The following is a 12,558-nucleotide window of genomic DNA, read 5'->3' on the forward strand; positions in this document are numbered from 1 at the left end:
ATTTTCTGAAGTCAGTGGCACAAGTGACAGCACGCCGAAGAGACTCCCAGCTCCTGCGTGCCTTCTGTCCTGGACACAACCTCGGGGCATCCGATTCTTATGTCTGGCAAAGATATGCTCAATAAGCAACTGCCCCTTCTTCTATTTTGTGGCTGAACTGCTGCAGTTTCCTTCATCTTTCAGAGGTGTCCAGGGTGGTAATAGTCCCTTCTGGTGGGATCCAGCTTAGCCAAGCAGCTGTTCCTGCCGCCAAGGCTCAACAGCACATCTGTGCTCCCGAGGGAGAAGTTGTCTAAAGATCACTTGATATTTGACCTGCTGTGTCACCCAGCAAGGTGCTTCAGAATGCCATCATTATCCTCGGCGCCTAAATAGCCTTCCTGTTGCTCATCCTTATGCAACAGATGGTTCAAATTGTCTGGCACATACACACCAAATTCACACTGAAGAACTGGCAGGCTGCTAACATCCCTTCTACCACACTTTTGGAAAGGAGTCAGGAGCAGACACCAAACACCTGCAAATATTTGAGGCCGAAGTTTTATCTTTTTGTTGTTGTTGTTTTGTTTTGTTTTGTTTTGCATTTTTTAAATAACACTCCTCCTGCCAGGCTCTTGCAAAACCCTGTTTTCATGGTTAGTTTAATTCATGTATGTTTTATTTGTCCGAGATAAATAAGTAATGTACATTTATAAAGTTAATTCTAAAAAGGAGGGAAAACCAGAATTTCAGACCTGAGAAAGTGTTAGCAGAGAAATTGCAAGAAGAATGATATTTTGTTTGGGGTTTAAGACCTCCCTTTGCATACTTCTCCCGTCCTTTACTTTTAAGCCTCCTTTACGTTAACATGAGAATCCAAATAATTGAAATATATTTCATTAGATTAAAAACTAAAATACTTGCAGAGCTGTGTGGCGAGAGAGTTCTGAATCAGGAACAGGGATTAATCATTCATTTCCCAACCAACAGTACAGACAGACAGAGCTTCACCCTGACCAGACAGAGTCAGGCAAAAATTCTCTCTCTCCCATTCCCTCCAAAAACATGCCAACACAGTTTAATAAAAATGGTCTTTAGCATCTAACCTATCGTTTGAGTTAGTACATTATTTTCAAATATAGGTGGCCTTCAGAGCACAACGCAAGGGAGTATATTTATTGCCTACATGACTGCCGCATTCAATGGTTTTCAAGTATCCTGTGTTTTAATCTTAGTTAAGGACTTCAAGCTTCTGTTTTGGCTTCCTGAAAATTCCCCCCGTGATGAGTACAGGTAGAATATTCCCAGGACACACCAGGGGAATATTTAATGGAAAATGCTGCTGCAGTTCCAGTCCAGTCCTGCTTATAAGATTTGCTCCTACATATTTAACTTACTAAGTATACATAACATACTAAACTTTTATATAGCTTTTAAAATATTTATTAAGAAATATAAATATGCATAAGTAAAATCTACAGCCATGCTTATATCTCCCTTTCTTCAGTGGGAAAAAATCATCAGCTGCTAGTTTTCACCTGCTCACGTACAGAATTGCATACATGGGCCATAACCCCACTGTAGCCCAACACTGGATTATTCAAAGAAGTTAGAGCCAGGATCAACTACCAGATTTAGAGGTTCAGTTTTTACCGCCACTCACAGGATCAGAGGAGCCATGCACAAGGTATGCCCTCCCATATAGGACACGTAGCTGCCCCACAGACTTGCGGTGAGCCTTGCTGTACAACATCACAGTGAAGGTCCCAATGTATCCTGACAAGTTACTTTAATTCTCTGAAAGCCTCAAACTAGACATTTCACCCATAGTAAGTGATAGTATTCATTAAAATATATGTTTAACAGCCAGTTATTAGGAGAGTGGTCATACTTTAAACATTTCATTTGCTACCGATACAGTTTTCACAGAATCACAGAATCACAGAATGTTAGGGATTGGAAGGGACCTCAAAAGATCATCTAGTCCAATCCCCCTGCCAGAGCAGGAAAACTTAGGTGAGGTTACACAGGAAGGCGTCCAGGCGGGTTTTGAATGTCTCCAGAGAAGGAGAATCCACAACCCCCCTGGGCAGCCTGTTCCAGTGTTCCGTCACCCTCACTGAGAAGAAGTTTCTTCTCACATTTAAGTGGAACCTCTTGTGTTCCAGCTTGAAACCATTACCCCTTGTCTTACTGTTGGTTGTCACCGAGAAGAGCCTGGCTCCATCCTCGTGACACCCACCCTTTATATATTTATAAACATTAATGAGGTCACCCCTCAGTCTCCTCTTCTCCAAGCTAAAGAGACCCAGCTCCCTCAGCCTTTCCTCATAAGGGAGATGCTCCACTCCCTTCATCATCTTTGTGGCCCTGTGCTGGACTCTCTCCAGCAGTTCCCTGTCCTTCTTGAACTGAGGGGCCCAGAACTGGACACAATATTCCAGATGAGGTCTCACCAGGGCAGAGTAGAGGGGAAGGAGAACCTCTCTGGACCTACTAACCACCCCCCTTCTAATACACCCCAGGATGCCATTGGCCTTCTTGGCCACAAGGGCACAGTGCTGGCTCATGGTCACCCTGCTGTCCACCAGGACCCCCAGGTCTCTTTCCCCTACACTGCTCTCTAATAGGTCATTCCCCAACCTGTACTGGAACCTGGGGTTGTTCCTGCCCAGATGCAAGACTCTACATTTCCCCTTGTTATATTTCATTAAATTTTTCCCCGCCCAACTCTCTAGCCTGTCCAGGTCTCGCTGGATGGCAGCACAGCCCTCTGGCGTGTCAGCCACTCCTCCCAGCTTGGTGTCATCAGCAAACTTGCTGATAGTACACTCAATTCCCTCATTTTGCATTAGCCAGCCTGGAAAACAATTACAAATTACACAATTCAATTTTCCAAATGGATTATTCCATAACTAGACAGAAAGACTGCTTAAATTACTTCTGCTGTTTCAAGGCAAGATTAATACAATCGGATTAAAACTTAGATCCCCTCGAGGAACCGGTATATTCCTGTCAGCAGTATGCAATTAGTTGGTTTTGTATTGGAATATTAAGGATTTTTCCGGCACATTGGAAAGTCAAAAGTCACTTGGAGAAATAAGAATTTCTTCCTTCCTCCAATATTATTTTGTGAAAGCGTATGGTAATTTGTGGTTGACTATTTACATTTACCAAGTGAAAACCAGACAGCTACCTGAAAGGCAACTCTCTGCCTCCATTTTGTAGCCTGGATCCTAATTATTTTCTCTCCCTTTTGGGAGCAAATGAATTAAGTGGGCAGTTTGCTTTGTGTATGCAAATTTCCAGTTCACTCCATAAGCTACAGATGACTGCCCGCGAATGACCCGTATTTTAGGACACTTTAACCTTTCCATGTTTCAAAAATAGAACAAGATTAGAAACTATTTAAAGATCAGTATTATTAATAAATAAATAAATAAATAAATATTTCTTCTGTTGTTTTAAACTTTGAGGGGCAAGGATGTGAAAATTCAGCCTCTGGTGCCCGGCTGCAGTAGACACATACATCGAGCATTCCAATGTGAACAAATTGGAGCCCCCAATGTGACAGGAACACCGAGACACCTCAAACATTGCTTGTGACCCAGATTCGGACGGATAAAGGAGAGACCTTGGCTGGATAAAGGTGCCAAGGAGATGTTGTGCGGGCTCCGACCACAGCAGCTCAGCTCCAGTGGCTGGTACCAGCACTGTGCCAACAGAACAAATGCTCTGGGCAGCCTCTTCCACTAATAAATCGAAGTAACATTTGTACTTCAATTCATCACAGGAAAAAAAAAATAAATAAAGAGCAGCAAAATGAAACAATTCAGTGAAGGAGGCAGGCGCTATTGAAAAATTAGCTCCATTCGTCATTTTTCTTTTTCTACCTTTTACAGTTTTATGATGGATTAAAACTTCCCTGAGACTGATGGGGTAAGAAGGTGCTCCTCAGTTTTCTAGATCTGATGCTGTTTTCAACAGCATTTGAGAATCACTTCAGAAGCCAGGTAGGTAGTTTACCATATTTTTGAAACCTTGGTAATCTGTAAGTGAGGTTTTCCTCTTACGGTGTCATCTATCAGCCTGAACTGCATTCAGCCTTAGATTCATTAGCACAAGCATTTGACACGGTGACATCTGACACGTTAACAGGACTGGCTGGGTGTCTCATTTGGAAGATTAACTTTATTGCCAGAGACGAAGAGAAGCAGCCTTCTGTCTAGGGGTGACAGAATTAGAATAGTCATAGAAAAGCCTCTACGCACCATCAAGCTGTTATTAAATCAGCTGCCCTTGCTGATCGAATGTACATCACGGCAACAGCAATGACTGTCCTAGAGCTCCGGATTGATGTCTTGAGTACCAAAGTCCCGTTAACATTATATATCGAAACCAGGTGACAAGTACTGTTAGTTGAAGAGTTCACAATATTAAATTGCGGGGTTTTGGCTTTTTTATTAATAATCAGCTATGCTTTTTATAAGAATCTGTTCAACTATAGAGCAGTATAGAGCAGCAGTGACATGTTGTCATTTTTCAGCGCCTCATATTTGATACTGTTAGAAGCTGCATCATTCACCACCTTAGCGTTTCACACATTTAAAAAGCTTATTTAAAAAAGAAACTCATTTTTATCCACCTGTGCTCTTTGTAAGTTAACACATTTTAGCCACAAAATGCTGTTTAATATTCATTAGCTTCTTTTCAGCCAGGTTCATTAAAAATAAAAAGAACTCGTCACCTTGAATAGCTGATGAGGGTAGCGCTAGAAGACAGCCTCATTTACCATCACAGTGAAAAAACGGGGACACTGCAGAGCCCCACTGCCAAAAGAAGCAACAGTTTAACATTAAGGTTAACTATAGACTAAGCTTGACTTAAACCTGAAAATTCCTCAAAGCTAGTGAGACTTTCTATGGTGCTTTGGTCTGCAGATCCAGATGCAGGAAACTGCTGTTAGGTTACATACACAACAAGTGCTAACCAACAGATTTAAGTCACAGAATCACACAGAATCCCAGAATGTCAGGGGTTGGAAGGGACCTCGAAAGCTCATCCAGTGCAATCCCCCCGCCGGAGCAGGAACACCCAGCTGAGGTTACACAGAAGGTGTCCAGGCGGGTTGGAATGTCTGCAGAGAAGGAGACTCCACAACCTCCCTGGGCAGCCTGGGCCAGGCTCTGGCACCCTCACCGGGAAGAAGTTTCTTCCCATATTTAAGTGGAACCTCCTGTGTTCCAGTTTGCACCCATTGCCCCTTGTCCTGTCACTGGTTGTCACCGAGAAGAGCCTGGCTCCATCCTCCTGACACTCACCCTTTATATATTTATAAACATTAATGAGGTCCCCCCTCAGTCTCCTCCAAGCTCCAGAGCCCCAGCTCCTCAGCCTTTCCTCACACGGGAGATGCTCCACTCCCTTCAGCATCTCCGTGGCTGCGCTGGACTCTCTCCAGCAGTTCCCTGTCCTGCTGGACCTGAGGGGCCCACAACTGGACACAATATCCCAGATGTGGAATCCAGCCTTATTTAGATTCCTCATAGATTTCATATCCATTACCTAATCAGAACTTCAAGTCATCATGTGCTGTTGATATATTGCATTAATACAACGGAAGAAATGCAGATTTGCATCAATAATTGACAGAGCCATACTAATATAAACACAGCATTTCACACAAAGCTGGAAATTGTCTTATTGTCACTGTGCAACACTCACACACATCAAATAAAAAATGCACTTCTCATTACTTTTGAAAGTTGCTTAATATAAATTTGAATGCATTATTTCTGGGCATGACTTACTACTAATAGCCACAGGTTTTATGACCAATCAATTACAAATTACGTGGCATGTGGACAGACAAGTCTGAATTCAGATTCAGTATTCCCTCAAGATTTCCTCCTAAATGTGTGTCAAAGTGAGTATGTGCAGATCAGCCTCAAGCTGAGCTGTGCCCGCCAACTCCTAGGAATTTATGCACATAATTCCTAATCTTCTCATATATTAAGTTTTTGCCAACAATGATTATAAATTAAAGGGTCTGTTATTTTCATCTCCATGCCCAGGAGAATTACACATGTAAATTCTCAAATGAATATGAAATGTGCACATAACTCCAGAGAAGTGATTAGAGGGGAAAACTTCGTTCTTTTAATACCAGTGAATTTAGCAAAAGGTTTTCACATCATCATTGCAAGGAAAATTTGCATATTTCCCTTCATTTCTGTAGCTGCTTACTGTCTTCCCACAGATGCAAAATCCTAGTAAAATGAGAACCTCTAAGTACCCAGCTTTTTTAATTTGCACGTTACCTTGGATGGTTGTTACTAATTATGAAGAGTAGTAGTCATTGCAAAGTATTTCAGATCTGATTTTAAAGGGCTGAGGAGAGAAAAGGACACCATATCTCAAAATAAAGTCATTTTCCACTAGTTTAGCAAGACGTTTGCTACAAAGCAGAAAATAGAACACTCACTCTGCCCCTCCATTGAATGAAGGAACACACAAGTAGGTTTAGGACCTTGATAGTTAAAAAAAAGTTCCAGTTTTCAGGACAATTAATACATGTCAACTTCAGATTTTATTCATTGGCCATTAAAAAAAAAAGTTTCAGAAACAACCATATTAACAATTCTTACCTTGTGATAGCATCTAAAGTAAGCAGCTCGTTCATCTGAGAATTTCTCCAGCCTCTTTGGCCCTTTGCTTGAAGCTTTCTTGAATACTAACCAGCATCTCTGGTAGATCTAGAAACACAAAAAGAGTAAACTGGGCATTTCCAGTGACTTGAATATCACTAATATTTGCCTAAAAGTTAAATGCATAAATCAGCTGTTGCTCTGGAGCTACAAATAATGATTCTCGGTAGCCTAGACAAAACACAAAATCAAGTAATAGATAGTTACAACCTATTTCTTTTGAATTATGACACACGAGAAATTCTTATGAAGACGGTGCATGCTTGCATGAAAGGTGCTAGGAAGAAAGGGCTGTAATTATGCTTGCACATGCAGGGCTTTCTAGGAAACAGCTTTTTAAAAATAAAGTGACGCTTTTCCATGTGGATTTGTTACTGCTTCCAGCCTTGCATGCTTAAGACACACTTGAGGCTTGAGCAGACAGGTAGGAATGGACATTCCATCACACAACTATGAGAGATAAATCTGTAAGTGTATATTCTACGTATAACGGTATATTAGAACACAAAAGGGAGAAGGAACTGAATTACTGGGTAAAGAAAAAGACAGATCATTTAACTGTAGAACCCAGGACAATTCAGCTAACTGGTGTTTTGCTTTCAAGGTCCAGTTAAATTTAAATTCAAGTCACTTGGAGCAGAATCTGCCTGTGCAGAGTGGTTGAAAAAACACCTTTTCACCTACAGCATTAAGCCAGTTCACCTCCCAAACTTCTGCCACCATTTCTTGCAGTCTCTCCACCTATTCTTTAACTATGATGCACTTTCTGCCATCCTCTTACATTCAAAACCATAGCTCTCAGCTTAGATAACATACCGGCTGCGTAGAAGGAAAGAATTATAAGCCTTGCCAACTGTTCACAGCCTACATTTAATCAGTAATTCCAAACACCTGGTAAGTTAGAAATGAAACAAACCCACCACTAAAATTAGTGTGATTAAAAAAAAAAAAAAAAAAATCTGGTTAACCGTTATCAAGTAGTTCACAGCTCTGGCAGAACTCCAGTAGAGCACAAATTCACTGGAGTGATCAGTGACGAGACCCATCAAAACATCCCACTGCCCCCAGCAGCAAACCAGCAGACAAGGCAACTCCACCCTTTGAACCCTTGATCAGCCCTTGACCATAAACCTTGTATTCAGCACAAAACAATTATGTCCATTAAAAGTAGCTATAACTTTATTTATGTGCCCAAAAATGACTGTTAATTGACTAGCTGTGCTTCTTTCACCAGCTTTTAGCTGTTTCTATAAAGATGTTCGGGGAACCATATTATCCACCCAGCTTTATTATCCTGCCTCACATGTGGGCACTCAGACTCCTGGCCCACTTGGCTGCAGAAGCGTTTAGCACATGGACAGGCTGCTCTGGTGCCAGGCACCAGCTGAACCCATCAAGGTTTTCTTCCAATTTTCCCGCTTATTGGCCAGTCAACCTCTCCTGTTTAATGCAAGGGTTTGAATTGCATTGTTCAAGCATTATTAAACACCGACCAAAATGAGAGCTCACCACTAAAAAGGCAATTCAGACTTACACACACTTATACTGGAAGAGACTTTCTACATTTGCATTCTGACAATCTTGTTTGCTGGGCCAAGAAAACCTCAACACATCTAACAAGAAAACCTCTCCAAAACCTCACCCAAAAGGTAGTGTCAAAAGTTTGAGCATTCAGTCCTTTTGCTTTCCATTTTAACTTAGCAATCAGAAGTCCACAGAAGATAACAGAATCCTTTAGTAACGCATTTGCCACTGTACAACACATACGAGGACAACAACTACAACACGATGATGTCCTACTCGGACCATTTGCAGTCAGAAGCCCCTCACTGGGTCAGCGAGCATCTCAAAGCTGTAGCTGCAACAGTGAGCTCTGCAGCACACACTTTTAGGGGCAGAGGAGAAGAGTAACATTTTAATACAAATGAGGAAATAAAGTTTCGCTCTGCCTCCAGCGAGGCACAGATCCAGGATGGTTATCGCCCTTCCAAATGCCACTAGGAGCGTAAGTACCGTTAAAAATCAACTCCAGTCAAGCATGGTAGATGGCTATAAGTTGGTCCTACTGCAATTTATTACTGTAGTTCAACAATGACTAATCCAAAACTAATTATTAGATCAGAGTCGAGGAGGGAGGAGGTGGAACAAAAACCAAACAAAAAAACCTGCTGCATATAAGTACCTCCAAGGATGCAAAAGCCAAATAAGCCTACAATATAATACTGGCCTTTAAGTTTTGGTTCCACTCTTGTGTTACAAGAATTCTCTAACAAAAGAGTCTCGGGGTTGGAATACATTATCCCAGTGCCTCAGGACATCATCATTGCGACCCAGGTAACTACACCTATAAAGAACAAATGGCATTCCTGAGGCTAACTTGCGCAAAGTCAGGTCATGAACATTCCCCCCGAACTTCCTCCTCCTTCTGCATAAGCCAGTCGGCTCTCTCCTCTTAGGGAATCGCTAGGCAGAGAGATTCCACTGCAAGAGTAGTTTAAAGTAGAATAAAGTATTTTGCTTTGATTAGAGACAATGGGCAATTTTTTGCCTGAACATACAGTCCAGAATCCCATTCATGTTGGTGATCTGACGATTAACTCCTCTCTGCTGACCTATATAAACAAACCCCAAAAGAAGATATATCACCTCATTTGAGACCTGCCTAGCACTTTCAAAAACGAGTTAATTGAGCCATCAAGATTGGGTACTATTATCACAGTCACATTTCTATGCTCCCATGACTCATATATCTCACAGATGAACACCCAGCACCATCTTAACTGAGCATAAACTATATGATACCCTAAACCTCTAGCAATAAAGCAATGAAAAAGGTGGTTGGACTAGATGACCTTTAAAGGTCCCTTCCAACTTCAGCCATCCTCTGAGCCTATGAATAAACAATTTGGCAGTATCTCCCTAGGAGCACTGAAAGCCCTTCAAAGCACTCAACGCACAGAAGAGATGATGTGGTGCCCAAGGCTGGGAGCTAATCATAGACCCTATTATGAGCTACAACACAGAGCAAGTAATTAGGTCTTCCATGCCATCATGATGCAGTACGTGTCTCAGAATTGTCAGGATTTCTTCAAGCTGAGGACGGCGTGTGAACTGTTTATACTGTTACAGCCATTTTGACAGCAGCAGCACGAACCAGCCCCAAATGCTCTTAGGTGACTATTCCAGCATGAATACTTAGCTCACTTATCCCTCAAATCAACATTTTCACTACTACTCCATGAACAGGAATTAGTTGAAAGTACTGCTGTAATTACTTCCACTCCAAACACTCGGGCTGACAGTGATTAGCAAATCCAAACAGTAAATCAGGATCTGATGTGCTGAGAGAGAACAGTAATAGCTGTCATTTGCATAACACCTAAAACTTACAAAGCTCTCCCTGGGAGATCTTCTGAGGAAGCCTAACTCAAAATTTAATTCGAGTATCAAAAATTAGCATCTACCTCCTATAGTCTCTCCTGAAAACTTCAGGTTCCAACAGCCCATCGAGCAGGCAACAACGTAAAACTCGAGGGAAATGACATGACTGTTTACAAAGTGGATCATCTGAGACCCAGATAGGTGATCCAGCATGCATGCCCAAGGTCATGTCAAAACGGTTCTATTTTTGGCTCTAAAGATCAGCTGATATAAACCTTTACCACAACTGAAGTCAAAGGAGGAGTGACTTCAAAGGAATGATGCAATCCGAGTATTTGGATTCCTGCTCTCAGTGCTGCGCTTTAGAAACCAGGCAGGGCTGCTCAGCCACCCCCCAGCTCCTTCTGATGCTGGAAACACACCGTGAGGCAACGGAACCATCGACCTCAGCTGGAACTGCTCAGCATCTGGCTGAGTTAAGTGGAAACATTTCTTTTGACTTTCCTGGGCTTCATGGTTCAGTTGTGGTTTGAAAACAGTGGCATGCCGAGAGGGAAGCTGAAACTGGAGGCTTGCTGTCCTACTGACGACCCAAACCCATGGGCCGTCCTGGAAATGGGGGTGCAGAGGGAGACCTGTCAGTCTTCGCCTCCTCCCAACCGATCAAAAAAGATAGCTAAGAGCTAGATATTTGAGTGCCTAAAATTCCATTCTTTATACACAAAGCACAAACTATTCCGACACTCGAAACAAACATTTTAATTTAGAAACTGAAATCTGTATTTGCATCCAAAGCAAGTTTACCCCACCCCTCAATACTTTTGTTCAGCAAGTGATTTGAAAAAGCATCCAGAAATAGCCAAATATTTAGAAATTGAAGGGGGGGGGCTATTTTGCATATCTTGGGGCACAGGGTTTAAAACTGGCCATTTTATAAAAACTAAGATATGTAGCTTCCACTGCACTAGGGCCAAGCAAGCCTGTTTTGCTTCAGGATCAGACAATCTCCCCCCTGACTTGCTTGTTATTTAAGAGGGATAGAGAGGTCAGAGACAGTAGCACAAAGTCTCATCTGGCAAATTTCTCCTTTGTGAACAAGTGAACCTTCAGGAAAAGCTGCCCTGTTTTATTCCTCTGTTGTCTTTTTCTGCTCTCTGCCCTAAAACAAAGAATTCCAATGAGCTGCATTTACAGGGACACTGAACTTGCTGTCAAATAAACATAAGTTTCGCTTTTTTAAAAACAGTAGCTGAAAGTACAATCTTGTAGCTTGGGATGATTACCAGAAAGCTGAGGCTATTGCCAAGAACTTGCCTTTTGTGATTCTGATAACCTCTAGAAACAGATAATCTAGTAAACACACAGCATAATAACACAAGAAATTTCTCACAGTATGTTCTGAACCTTCTTTTTTTTTTGGTAGGAAAAAAAAATGCTGCCACTTTATCCAAGGCTGGTAGGTACCTCACCCATTGAAGTACCTCAGCTGCATATGGAAAATTATTTGAGCATTTTTGCTGAACTTTGCCAGGGAGTAACCAGTGGACTGGAGTTCCAGGTACAAGGTCCCTTCCAACAGGGCGCTGCTAGCACTTAGTGTTTGGATCTTAATTCTTCCATTTTAAAAAATGCCTTAATATGTCACTTCCGATTCAAAAGGTTGTAAAGAGCCCCGAAATACGATCCTTAGACTAAAAGAAATTTGTGAAGAGACTGGATCTAGAATTTTGCTTTGCATCTAGAAAAATGAAATCTTGCCACCAAAGGCAGACTGTACCCATTCATTTAATTACATTCTCTCCTCAGACATGTCTGAAGCAGTAGGTCTCCATTAGGTAGCTGTTTCTTCATGAAAAACCAGAGGACTGCTTTCTAGTAAAGAGGTCTAGGTATCAGCAAGTATGATAACGCTTTATGCATCACGTTGAATCGGACTGTGTGGCTCTAGTGAAGACTCCTCAATCTGTCCGTGACTTCACAAAATGGAAGTACTCAATTCGAATGTATTTCTTCCTTAAGTTTAGAACTTGCCTCTACTTTTCCAGCCAGCTTTGTCCCTTGCCTAGTTCATCCCCATATTGGCAGCTGTGTTCAGCTCTACTTCATTCTGAAAAAACACAATGTAAGTATAAAACAATTGCAAGTAGACAGATTACTAGAAAGAACCACATACCTGTAAACACACCTAACTTGTACTGACATGAGTTTAGCATGACTTAGATGGTGCACAGCAATGTACACTGGTTCACCGGCTTCATAAAATGAGAAATGAAGTTGGCTACATGTTGTCTGTAAAGATATCGCTGCACTTGGCAACAAGACAATTTCGTTTTCCCAGAATACCCATTTAATGTGAGTGGGTTATGAGTAAGCGATATCACATTATTCATTGTGATCAGGTTATAATGACTACATAAATCAAAGTTGGTTTATATCAAGCTATCTTCTTCTCTGGGGGACTAAAGAAAATCATCTCGATTTCTCCTTCCCC

At 41.7% G+C, this 12,558-nt stretch overlaps 1 protein-coding gene across 5 annotated transcripts in view; it reads right to left on the bottom strand.

Annotated features, from left to right (window-relative positions):
- Positions 1-12,558, bottom strand: part of DOK5 (docking protein 5) — a 43,326-nt gene that overhangs the window by 16,040 nt on the left and 14,728 nt on the right. For all 5 annotated transcript variants that reach the window (XM_065645820.1, XM_065645817.1, XM_065645818.1 and 2 more), the window contains exon 2: positions 6,627-6,734. In XM_065645820.1, coding sequence (XP_065501892.1) covers positions 6,627-6,734 — 108 coding nt within the window. The remainder of the gene's footprint in view (positions 1-6,626; positions 6,735-12,558) is intronic.

This window comes from Caloenas nicobarica, chromosome 15 (assembly GCF_036013445.1).
Source record: "Caloenas nicobarica isolate bCalNic1 chromosome 15, bCalNic1.hap1, whole genome shotgun sequence".
In the NCBI taxonomy this organism is placed as follows: domain Eukaryota; kingdom Metazoa; phylum Chordata; class Aves; order Columbiformes; family Columbidae; genus Caloenas; species Caloenas nicobarica.